Source organism: Crocuta crocuta, unplaced genomic scaffold, assembly GCF_008692635.1.
Source record: "Crocuta crocuta isolate KB4526 unplaced genomic scaffold, BGI_CrCroc_1.0 scaffold89, whole genome shotgun sequence".
NCBI classification, from domain to species: domain Eukaryota; kingdom Metazoa; phylum Chordata; class Mammalia; order Carnivora; family Hyaenidae; genus Crocuta; species Crocuta crocuta.
Window position 1 is genome coordinate 2,687,517 of NW_027551559.1, and position 12,855 is coordinate 2,700,371.

The window sequence follows — 12,855 nt, forward strand, 5'->3', positions numbered from 1 at the left end:
TGGGTGACTCACTAACTTAAGCATCTGACTTGACTTCAGCTCAGGTCATGATCCCACATTTCGTGAGTTCGAGCACCACGTCAGGGTCTGTGCTGACACTGCGGAGCCTGCTTGGGATTCCCTCTCCCTCTCTCTCTGCCCCTCCCCCAATTGCTCTTTCTGTCAAAATTTTAAAAAGGGGGGGTACTTACCCTGGCAGAGCCCAGAGACCTCCCTGCACTGGGGAGATGGTGCTGGCTGTCCAGGGAGGTAAATGTGGCTAGAATTGGGGGGCAAAGTAGAAAGAGGATGATCACTGCTCAGAACAAGAACCCTCGAGATCTGCAGAGGGTCCACCTGAGCAGCCTGCATATGTCAGAAAGCCAGCAGGGGACAGGGAAAGAGCCCTCTGAGAGGATGGGAAGAAATAGGGCCTTGGGGCTCACCTGGGGCCAGGAATATGTGTCCACACCGAGCAGCCCAACTGGGAAACCCACAATCCGTTGGTCGTGGATTACTTGAAGGATCCGCCCTGGTAAAGGAGTAATTAGCCCTAGACCAAAGGCTGCTGTGTCACCCCTAACAAAGCTGAACTTCAAGACTCAAGTGTATCAGATTGCTTCCAAGTAATTGTGCCCCAAAACAGACCTTAACATACCTATAGGGAATATGAAGATATCCAGAACACAACAAGGGGAAAAGTCAAAATGTTTTATGTTCGATAAAAGATCACCATACCTTACGTACAATACCTAGTGCGCATCCTAATAAGGGCCCTCCTCAATGCTCAGTACCCATTTTCCTCTCTCCCCTGCCACCCCCCCCGTGATGAATCACAGGAGTCTACCCCCAAAACCAAGAGCACACTGTATACACTGTATGTTAGCTAACTTGACAATGAATTATTTGTAAAGATTTTAAAAAATAAAAAATAAGTAAAAGTAAAAATTGAGATAAAAAATGTAAAAAATAAATAAATAAAAATCACCATACCCTAGGGGGAGCAGAAATAGGCCCGCACTTGGGAGAAAGTTCAAGCAGTTGGAACTGACAGATGCTAGAATTAGCTAATCAAGACATTAAAACAGTTTTTATATGTGTGTTCCCTGGGTTCCTAAGTTAAAGAGGTATGGAAGATAGAAAAGAGACCCGAGTGAAACTTCTAGAGATGTTGTATTCGTCAATGTCGGAGATAAAAATACACTTGGCGGGATTAACGGTGGATTAGACATTGCAAAGGAAAAGATTGATTAACTCGACAACCAGAGGACACGACTCAAAATGAAACACCGAGTGAGAAAGAAAAGGATTTTAAAAATAAAAAAAGAACCCATGAGCTGTGGGGCAATTCCACGTGATCTAATGTATACTTAATTATTGTCACTGAGGGAAAGGTGTTAGTGGGGAGAAGAGAAAAAAAAATTGAGGAATTAATGACTAAAATTTTCCCAGATTTAATGGAAACTACACATACACAGATCCAGGAAGCCCAGTGAATCCCAAGCATAAGAAACACGAGGGAAACTACAGCTAAGGAGCATTATAATCAAGTTGCTCGGCACAAATGATAAAGAGAAAATCTTAAAAGGAGGCAGAGAAGAAAGACACTGTATACACTGTGAAACAAATACTCAAATGCCATAGTTTTTTGTCAGAAACAACGTGCGAGGACAGAATGTCTTCCAAAAACTAGGGCAAAATAGTGTCTCTTGTTAGGCACGTAAAGCTGAGAGAATGCACCAAAAGAACCATATGCCAAGAAACATTAAAGGAATTCTTTCAGACAGAAGGAGAATAATGCCAGATGGAAATACAGATCTACACAGACAATGAGGACATTAGAAATTGTGACTCTGTGCTTGGCAGGCAGCTCACGCAATGAATTTCCATGTAGGGGCTCTTGGGTGGTTCAGTCGGTTAAGCGTCCAACGCTGGGTTTTGGCTCAGGTCATGATCTCAAGTTTTTGTGGGTTCAATCCCCACGTCGGGCTCTGCATTGGCAGCACGAGCCTGCCTGGGATTCTCTCTCTTTCCCTCCCTCTCTTCCTGTCCCCTGCTCATGCTCTCTGTCTCTCTCAAAATAAATAAATAAACTTAAAAAAAATAATGAATTTTCATGTACTTCTGAAGAATGCTACATGATCTTTAAATATTGTTTCTCAGGTGTTATCAATCCAAAGGTATAACTTGGTTTTGTGTTATACAGACAGATACAAGATAAAATATAAAGCCTGGAAACGAAAATCTTCTAGAATCTCTGTATTTCTGTGGAAAGAAATTGCCAAAAAATTAAATTAATAAATAAGTAAATAAAAAGAAGTAGAACTTGCTGGGAGAAGCAGAGGAGGTTAAGGTACACAGAAATGCATTTTGGTAGAGATCTTGGTTTTTTGTCCTTACAAACTAATTTTTGCCGTCCTTCAGAACATGTGAGAATAAAGCTTTGAGCTCCCATAACAACATGCTTCCTCAGTGTTAGCACCTTAAAGGAAAAGTTGAGCTCTCATTTGTAAAGTGTCCTTTGGTTGCCCGAAGTAATGGTAACAAAAAAGAATTCTCCTGTGGAATAGAGCAGGAGAATTTTTAATATGTATGGAGGGCACACCAGATCCTATTTTTTACAGGTTTCGCCGAAGAATTTCCCATGGTAGCCAATAAAATCAATGCAACTTTTATGGGAAGACACATCTCTGCAATGTTGGGGGTTTTAATTCTCCCGAACCAACCTATATTTTCTGTATTTTCCAGCATTTTTGTTTTCCCATATCCAGACCCTAACGGTGCAGATAATTTATATTTTACAGAAATTAAATGTGATACTGTAAAAACTTTTCCTGAAATTTTTAGTGAAAATATATACTTTGGTGTAATTACATTTATTAAGAAAACTTAAGTATATGGGAAAATAAAATACAAAGATTAAAATGTGGTAAAAAAAAGTACTATAATTGGAACAGCTAATCAGCTTGACATACTGATTGGATCTTTTTTATTTTTTTCATTGAAGTTGATCCTTTAACAGTGGATTTCAGGCAGATTTGTAGTAGAAGCATTCTTCATTGGTTTAATTGGTTTTTTTAAGGTGATACAGCAAGTATCTCAAAGGGTGTTCATGTAGTAATTAGGTTGTATAAGATCAATATCATTGCCATTCTTCTGGAGTTTAAAGCCTACAGAAGTATAAGCGTTATTTTTCTTCACTCTTTAATATATGTAAGCAATAATAAGGATCAAGTTAGTAGAGAGGTAGCTAGAATCCAGCAGGGAATAAACAGTCCTCCAAATGATAGAAAAATTGTTTCTTTCAACATTTCATGGAATGTTACAATTTTAATGGCAGAAGTGTTAATATCCACTGAGTGCTGGCCACTGGCCATAGAATAGCACAGTCTAATTTTTCATGGGCAGGGGCTCATTTAATCCTCACTTCGACTTACGAACTAAGTCGTAAGCCCATTTTACAGATGATGAAACTGACATATGGAAAGATTAAATAACTTACTCAAGGCCCTGCCGCCACCAGGTGCCAGGACTGAGATGTGACGTCAGGTGTGTCCGCACTGCCACTCCTCGTTTGGTGTCACAACAGCATCTTCTGCTTCTCCTATTTGACATCTTGGTAGATTGCATTTTTCCCGTCGACCATCATGTCACTTTGATAGGAATTCCCCTTTGCAAATAGATGATAGGATTCATCTCTTTGGTGGTTTTGTTTCAGGAATTACAGTTTGAGCGACTGACGCGAGAGCTGGAGGCAGAGCGCCAAATCGTAGCCAGCCAGCTGGAGCGATGCAAGCTTGGATCGGAGACGGGCAGCATGAGCAGCATCAGGTACCGGGCACGCTGCCTCCTGACAGCTCTGCGCCGTGAGCTGCCGGGGGGAGGAAACTGCGGGGTTTGTCTTCTCTTTACAAACCTGGCGGTGGACATGGAACGTTCAGTCAGATGTTGGAAGGGAATTGTCACCAATCTGCTTTAAGATGTTCAAAAGGTGTCTGAAATGGCCTGATTGGTACTTGAAACCCTTTTGACAAAATTAACACCTGCCCCAAATGCAAATGATGCATAATTTTACATAAAGGAAGGGTCTGCATGTAGTCAGCTTGCTGGAAATCCGGAGATGCCTAGCGCGGTCTCTCAGTCTGGTTCTTTTTTTCTAGGTGATACAGAGTTGCAGGTTCCTGAGGTGAAAGGGAGAACATCTTGATGTAACCTGTGTTGTTTGCTAATATATGATGCTACACTGCGAAATCGCACCTTGGGTATCAACCACACATGCAATTCTCATGTGTAAAACAATTTCAAATTCATAGATAGAAGAGTTATTCAACTAGGGGTTAGTTTAAGGTTCCGGAATGTTTCAAAACAAGTCATCCTAGGACCATGTTTTCATGTTTAAGAGTGTGTGTGTGTGTGTGTGTGTGTGTGTGTGTGTGTAAAGTGTGTGTGAGAGAAACATAGGGTTCTGTAAGACAGCTTTCATTTCTCAGTAATGAGAAATGTACTTCCCTACTGTCTTGGACTACATTGTGTCTTTGACCTTCTACGTTTTTAGGGAGGAGTCTTAGCTCAGGAAACCATAGTTGCTGTTGCAAGTTAACTCCAACATTATTGGGAGTTGACTTGCAATATCAGTTTGCTTCTCATTTACGCAGCAGATGGAGGCAGTGGATGGCAACCAGGGGCTTCTCCTCCTGGATCCTACACTGAAGAAGGATCCAGCTTCTCTCTTGAGAGCTCTGTCATCCCTTATGACCTCACTGCCAGTTGTGTCACTGCACCCATAATCCATTGGTGAAAACCAGTCACATGGCCTCTAGTGGCTGGAAGGAGGGTGGTGATTCCTAGCCCAGGGGTCTACAGCCACTCGGCTCAGAAAGCAGGAACATGAGTTTGTTGGTCTCTTAGCCACCTGCTGTGGTAAAAGAATTAAAAAGTCCCATCTCCATTGCTCTAAAACATTTTATCATTGTAGTTGGAGTGTTTCCCACTAGAGTCATTTGCCATCAATCTTTTAACATTGTTCTTTTTTTGGTTCAACAGTGATATTTTTGCAAGGAAATCATTGCGCTCTTGTTAGACCAGCTTCCTTGGAAGGAATATCATTTTCCGTCGCAAAGCTTTATTTTGAGCATGTGAAAGTGTATCCACCCCTGCAGCCAAGTACCTAGGTTACCAGTGGCTGTGAGTAGGTAATGCGGACCCCTTAAACTCATCACAGACTTGTTGAACAGCAAGATTAACCAAAGCAGAATGGATGAGAAAAAAGAAAAGTGCGTTGTGTCTACTTGAAATTCTTTACAGAGGTTGACTGGTTGAAGATGGGGAGACTAAATCAGGGAGAAAAATAATGTTTATAAATGTGTATTCGATACAGTACCTGCGGTTGTAGGTATTTGAAGAACTTTTTGTTAAAGGTGTTTTTTTTTCCCCCTACTTCCTCAGAAGCAAAGACTGTCAGGATTTTAGGTCTATACCGACCACTGACTTGACACCTAGTTTGTGTTGAAACCCACTATTTCACTATTCGTCAGATTACCTTTTCTATTCATATTTCCAGTCTTTCTGTATACCATTTTTGCATACTGTACATGTTTTATTTTTTTAAATCCACACCTAGCTCCTGGTAAAAATAGATCTAGGGGACCATTGTTGTATCCTCTGCCTCAATGCCCAACCTCTGATTGGATCAGAAATACATATCTGATCTAACGGTGATTCATCCAGTGACCAACCTGTAAGAAATTGCTCTTACTCTTGAAAATGTAAAATAAGTGATCCAGGGGCGCCTGGGTGGCTCAGTCGATTAAGTGTCCAACTTCGGCTCAGGTCATGATCTCACGGTTCGTGAGTTTGAGCCCCAGGTAGGGCTCTGTGCGGACAGCTGGGGGCCTGGAGCCTGCTTCAGATTCTGTCTCCTTCTCTCTCTGGCTCTCCCCCACTCACACTCTGTCTCTCTCAAAAATAAATAAACAATAAAAAAATTCTTTTTTAAAAGTGATCCAAAGTCAGGGACATCTAATGGTAAGCAGTAGGGGTTGGTTGCTGTGTGGATTTATTACCAGTTGAGGAATCAGTAGTGGCAGAGGTAGTCCACAGAGAGACCATATTGTTCCTGAAAGTCACACAGGCCAGTTTATTTGTCATTAAGACTGACTGCATTTCAGGTGTTGCATCTCTGAGACTACCTTTTAAATTCTTGAAAACTATCCTCCTCCCTCATTTGATTTGATTGAATTGATTTCTTTTCCTTAGGTCCAAGGTATCTTGAGTAGAACACATCAGTGAACTACCAAAGTTGACAGAAAAATTATTTCATGACAACTTTTAATTCTTAATCTTATACCCTTAGCTCTCAGCCATGATACACAGTCAGTAGTTCTGTGTAAAATATATTTTAAATGGTAGTGTTAAGTGCAGATGACGCTACCTAATTATTTCTCCTTGCCAGATAGCTACATAATGTCAGTTTTCATTAAGCTTAATTATTTTGTATATTGGAAATCTCTAGTGTATGAATCTGCACTTGAATAACACAAGCAATTTACTGACAATTCACTGGAGGAAAGTCAAACACATAGCTTCCACTGTTCTTTTCTTGTCCTAACCTAGTTGTTTGCTCAGCGTTGGAAATCACCATTGGAAATTCAGGTCTTTATTACGTGTGATAGACTAACCTAGTTAGCACATCAAAAGGAATATTTAAAAAACATTTGAAAATAGAATACAAAGTTTTTTTTAAAGAATAGGTAAAGAAGTCTTTGATAATTTAGATGTTGTTTCCTACTTCTTAGCGCTGCTAGGTAGGGGGCAAGAGAGTTTCCTAGAGGAAATGAAACAAAATCAAATATTTTTTAGACTTTTAATGAGAGTGCTAAAAGCAACTTGTAAATGTAGTTTGGTTTTCCTCTGCCTCTATCAGTGATAGGAAACTCTCCATCTGATTCCTAAGATCCTTTTCCAGGTAGTCACATTGACAGTTGAAACTTTTCAGAAAGTTTTTGTTGCTATGTGCTTATATAGGTCAACTTTATGATAATCAGATCATGAGTATGAACACTGAGAACTCGGAGAAGGACAAGCTGAAGCTGTCTGTCGCTGAAGCATATCACCTACTGCATCCAGTAACCAGATCATAAGTACTGTGATCTCTTATCATCTTCACAGACATTTTTTAGTGTTTATTTAATTTAGTGAAAGAGAGACAGAGACAGAAACAGAGTGTAAGTGTTGGAGGGGCAGAGAGAGAGAGAGGCACAGAATCCGAAGCAGGCTCCGGGGTCTAGACTGTCAGCACAGAGCCCGACATGGGTCTCGAACCCATGAACCGTGAGATCATGACCTGAGCTGAAGTTGGACATTTAACCGACTGAGCCACCCCCGCGCCCCTCCTCACAGACTTTTATAAACATCCACATTAGTATTGAAGCTTCCTGAATTCAGATCAATTAGTGGTGAAATGTTAAGATTCATCTACACAGGGGGCCCCTGGGTGGCTTAGTTGGTTAAGCGTCCGACTTTCGCTTAGGTCAAGATCTCGCGGTTCGTGGGTTTGAGCCCCGCATCGGGCTCTGTGCTGACTGCCAGCTCAGAGCCTGAAGCCTGTTTCAGTCTGTGACTCCCTCTCTCTCTGACCCTCCCCTGCTCACACTGTCTCTCTCTCTCTCCTAGAAATAAATAAAAACATTAAAAAAAAATAAAAAAAAAAAGATTCATCTACACAGGAATTATTGGTGCTTCTTATGGCAGCTACGGATCCTTCATGTGCCTTATCTCTTTCCTGTCTTGACTTTGCTCACTCTTTCCAACCCAGTCCTTTCCAAGGTGTTAGATCCTGCCCCCTTCCCACAAGAGAGTTTAGTTTTGTACCTTCTCAGAACCATCCAGATCTGAGTCAGGAACATTACTTACACAGATGATGCCCTTTATTTAGGGCCATGATCAAACCCCCCTTGCCCGAAGGCATTGAATTCAGCTCACATCCTGAATGAACTTGAAACAGATTATTCTCTAGAACATCAACAAAAGAAAGTAGCCCAGCAGAAACCCTGATGAAAACAACCTTTAATGACCTTGAACAGAGGACCCAACCATGCCACATCTGACCTTTAGAAAACTTATGAAACCTTAAAAAAATGGGGCATTGTTTTAAGCTGCTCAGTTAGTGGTAAGTGCTTATACAGTAATGGGAAATGTATACAATGCTTTTCAATTGGTTGTGTTAGATATTATAATAAGCTCAATTCTTGAAAGTTTTCTGAGAAAATAAATCTTCTGTGACTATATTTCATTCAAAAGTTGAATGTGAATAGCCCATTTTATTGTTCATGCATGAATGTATGCAGTAAAATAATCTAGCTTTTATTCTAAGAAGTGGAGGTATTTGAATGAGGAGTAGAGGCATTATTTGTTGTGGAAGAAGCAATAAAGTTCCTTTATTTAGGAACTACTAAATAAGGCAATCATACTTAGCCTCACGATTTTTTATAATATAGATACCCAAGACTCTAATTAGAGTTATATATTTTAAAAAGACAAAGTGTAGGGGCACCTGCGTGGCTCAGTCACTTAAACATCTGACTTTGGCTCAGGTCATGATATCGAGATTCATGAGTTTGAGTCCCCACATCGGGCTCTGTGCCAACAGCTCAGAGCCTGGAGCCTGCTTCAGATTCTGTGTGTGTGTCTCTCTCTGCCCCTCCCCTGCTAATGCTCTGTCTCTCTCTGTCTCTCAATAATAAATAAATGTTATAAATTTTTTTTAAAAAGACAAAATGTAACACACACACACACACACATATTGCTTGTTCCACGTAAGAAGATGCTCTTTCTTTGCTACAGATGAACTATTGAATTTCTTGCAATCAAGTGTCCACAAAAGTCTGCCATATTTGGAGAGTGGAGGCAAAAGGAATTAATGTCATACATGTTACCAAAGCTCATTCTCTTTATTAGCTAACTTCTCTGAGGTGAAATGCCAACATGTCTATAATTGGAGTCTAAAAACCTTGACTACACTTACAAAGAAGTCAGTTATTTTAGAAAAAAATGCTGATTTCTGGTTAAAGTAGAGGTGAAGAAACATTAGTCAAGTAGTCACATACTTTTTGTCAGAATGAAATGTATTTATTTAAAAGCATGATCACTGGGGTTTTAAGGAAATAAAGCATGTATGAATATAATTGTAAGTAAAACGTGCATTTTTCATTATCCTGCAGGATACGATATTTAAACAAGTAGATAGTTACATTTATTGTTTTAAGATAAAGAAGGAATAAATTTGCCAAAATATTTCATTTTGGGAAGCACACAGCTTAGATAATTTAAAGAATTACTTTTATTTTTTTCACACGAATTTTTTTTGACTATGGAGATATATCTACACACACGCACGTTCCCAAATGCAGTCATTTAGCCAAAGCTAAAAATCACCCAAAGTCATAAGATTCTAGATTCTTACCACTGATGAATACAAGTTTGTTATCAGGGGGAAAAATAATAGCAATAATAACATCGCTATAATATTATAAAAAGTTTTTACTTTAAAATTAGAGAATAGCCGTTAGTTTCCATTCTAGAAAATAACCATTTCTCATGTGACTTAGGTATTACTCTTCCAACAAAGTCTAGTGATTTGTTTGAAGAGGACATTTAATTGATTGAATTGTTCATAAGAATTAACATTGCAGTGATACTTTTTAAGTCTTTCAGAATGTCTTCTTTGTTTGAAAACAGAAATACAAACAAAAATATAGGGACTATAGACCTATTTTAGAGGGATTTCTTTTTCATTGCCAATTAAAAAAGAAAATTTCTTTTCTCCCTTTCCTTCCAGACTAAATTCCAGAGCAGTTATCCACCTCAAAAATGTTCCTAATTTTCTTACGTCTCTTTGTGAAGCCTTATTCTTATCTTAACCCCTGTACTACCACCTTTCACCTTACCTACTTTTCCCCGGTGTCCTAGTCTCTCATAGCTTGCCTTTTAATGCTAACATTATTCCTTTAGGATTTCCTAGTATAGTCTTTTCTTTTTCTTACATAAATTAAGAAGAATATTCCAGACCACTTTTTGGGCCCTCAAGAAGCACCATCACATTTCTGCTCAGGTCTCCTCTCCAGAAAGAGCGAGAACATTCATAGTCCTTGCTGGNACACTGTCTCTCTCTCTCTCCTAGAAATAAATAAAAACATTAAAAAAAAATAAAAAAAAAAAGATTCATCTACACAGGAATTATTGGTGCTTCTTATGGCAGCTACGGATCCTTCATGTGCCTTATCTCTTTCCTGTCTTGACTTTGCTCACTCTTTCCAACCCAGTCTTTTCCAAGGTGTTAGATCCTGCCCCCTTCCCACAAGAGAGTTTAGTTTTGTACCTTCTCAGAACCATCCAGATCTGAGTCAGGAACATTACTTACACAGATGATGCCCTTTATTTAGGGCCATGATCAAACCCCCCTTGCCCGAAGGCATTGAATTCAGCTCACATCCTGAATGAACTTGAAACAGATTATTCTCTAGAACATCAACAAAAGAAAGTAGCCCAGCAGAAACCCTGATGAAAACAACCTTTAATGACCTTGAACAGAGGACCCAACCATGCCACATCTGACCTTTAGAAAACTTATGAAACCTTAAAAAAATGGGGCATTGTTTTAAGCTGCTCAGTTAGTGGTAAGTGCTTATACAGTAATGGGAAATGTATACAATGCTTTTCAATTGGTTGTGTTAGATATTATAATAAGCTCAATTCTTGAAAGTTTTCTGAGAAAATAAATCTTCTGTGACTATATTTCATTCAAAAGTTGAATGTGAATAGCCCATTTTATTTTCATGCATGAATGTATGCAGTAAAATAATCTAGCTTTTATTCTAAGAAGTGGAGGTATTTGAATGAGGAGTAGAGGCATTATTTGTTGTGGAAGAAGCAATAAAGTTCCTTTATTTAGGAACTACTAAATAAGGCAATCATACTTAGCCTCACGATTTTTTATAATATAGATACCCAAGACTCTAATTAGAGTTATATATTTTAAAAAGACAAAGTGTAGGGGCACCTGCGTGGCTCAGTCACTTAAACATCTGACTTTGGCTCAGGTCATGATATCGAGATTCATGAGTTTGAGTCCCCACATCGGGCTCTGTGCCAACAGCTCAGAGCCTGGAGCCTGCTTCAGATTCTGTGTGTGTGTCTCTCTCTGCCCCTCCCCTGCTAATGCTCTGTCTCTCTCTGTCTCTCAATAATAAATGTTATAAATTTTTTTTTAAAAGACAAAATGTAACACACACACACACACACACACACATATTGCTTGTTCCACGTAAGAAGATGCTCTTTCTTTGCTACAGATGAACTATTGAATTTCTTGCAATCAAGTGTCCACAAAAGTCTGCCATATTTGGAGAGTGGAGGCAAAAGGAATTAATGTCATACATGTTACCAAAGCTCATTCTCTTTATTAGCTAACTTCTCTGAGGTGAAATGCCAACATGTCTATAAATGGAGTCTAAAAACCTTGACTACACTTACAAAGAAGTCAGTTATTTTAGAAAAAAATGCTGATTTCTGGTTAAAGTAGAGGTGAAGAAACATTAGTCAAGTAGTCACATACTTTTTGTCAGAATGAAATGTATTTATTTAAAAGCATGATCACTGGGGTTTTAAGGAAATAAAGCATGTATGAATATAATTGTAAGTAAAACGTGCATTTTTCATTATCCTGCAGGATACGATATTTAAACAAGTAGATAGTTACATTTATTGTTTTAAGATAAAGAAGGAATAAATTTGCCAAAATATTTCATTTTNGCTCTGTCTCTCTCTGTCTCTCAATAATAAATAAATGTTATAAATTTTTTTTAAAAAGACAAAATGTAACACACACACACACACACATATTGCTTGTTCCACGTAAGAAGATGCTCTTTCTTTGCTACAGATGAACTATTGAATTTCTTGCAATCAAGTGTCCACAAAAGTCTGCCATATTTGGAGAGTGGAGGCAAAAGGAATTAATGTCATACATGTTACCAAAGCTCATTCTCTTTATTAGCTAACTTCTCTGAGGTGAAATGCCAACATGTCTATAATTGGAGTCTAAAAACCTTGACTACACTTACAAAGAAGTCAGTTATTTTAGAAAAAAATGCTGATTTCTGGTTAAAGTAGAGGTGAAGAAACATTAGTCAAGTAGTCACATACTTTTTGTCAGAATGAAATGTATTTATTTAAAAGCATGATCACTGGGGTTTTAAGGAAATAAAGCATGTATGAATATAATTGTAAGTAAAACGTGCATTTTTCATTATCCTGCAGGATACGATATTTAAACAAGTAGATAGTTACATTTATTGTTTTAAGATAAAGAAGGAATAAATTTGCCAAAATATTTCATTTTGGGAAGCACACAGCTTAGATAATTTAAAGAATTACTTTTATTTTTTTCACACGAATTTTTTTTGACTATGGAGATATATCTACACACACGCACGTTCCCAAATGCAGTCATTTAGCCAAAGCTAAAAATCACCCAAAGTCATAAGATTCTAGATTCTTACCACTGATGAATACAAGTTTGTTATCAGGGGAAAAAATAATAGCAATAATAACATCGCTATAATATTATAAAAAGTTTTTACTTTAAAATTAGAGAATAGCCGTTAGTTTCCATTCTAGAAAATAACCATTTCTCATGTGACTTAGGTATTACTCTTCCAACAAAGTCTAGTGATTTGTTTGAAGAGGACATTTAATTGATTGAATTGTTCATAAGAATTAACATTGCAGTGATACTTTTTAAGTCTTTCAGAATGTCTTCTTTGTTTGAAAACAGAAATACAAACAAAAATATAGGGACTATAGACCTATTTTAGAGGG

The 12,855-nt window shown here is 38.3% G+C and overlaps 1 protein-coding gene and 1 long non-coding RNA gene across 6 annotated transcripts in view; one reads left to right on the forward strand and one right to left on the reverse strand.

Annotated features, from left to right (window-relative positions):
* Positions 1 to 12,855, forward strand: part of CTNND2 (catenin delta 2) — a 784,902-nt gene that overhangs the window by 198,112 nt on the left and 573,935 nt on the right. Inside the window, exon 2 of the mRNA XM_077749452.1 lies at positions 3,698 to 3,810. Within this exon, the coding sequence (XP_077605578.1) occupies positions 3,698 to 3,810 (113 nt within the window). The remainder of the gene's footprint in view (positions 1 to 3,697; positions 3,811 to 12,855) is intronic.
* Positions 1 to 12,855, reverse strand: part of LOC144219418 (uncharacterized) — a 47,316-nt gene that overhangs the window by 33,430 nt on the left and 1,031 nt on the right. For 2 of the 5 annotated variants that reach the window (XR_013331405.1, XR_013331404.1), the window contains exon 2: positions 192 to 259. The exons of 2 other annotated variants lie outside the window; for them this stretch is intronic. This is a non-coding gene — a long non-coding RNA (uncharacterized LOC144219418). Of the gene's footprint in view, positions 1 to 191; positions 260 to 3,481; positions 3,602 to 12,855 lie in introns of those variants that run through there. One more of the 5 variants, XR_013331406.1, reaches the window with a different exon arrangement.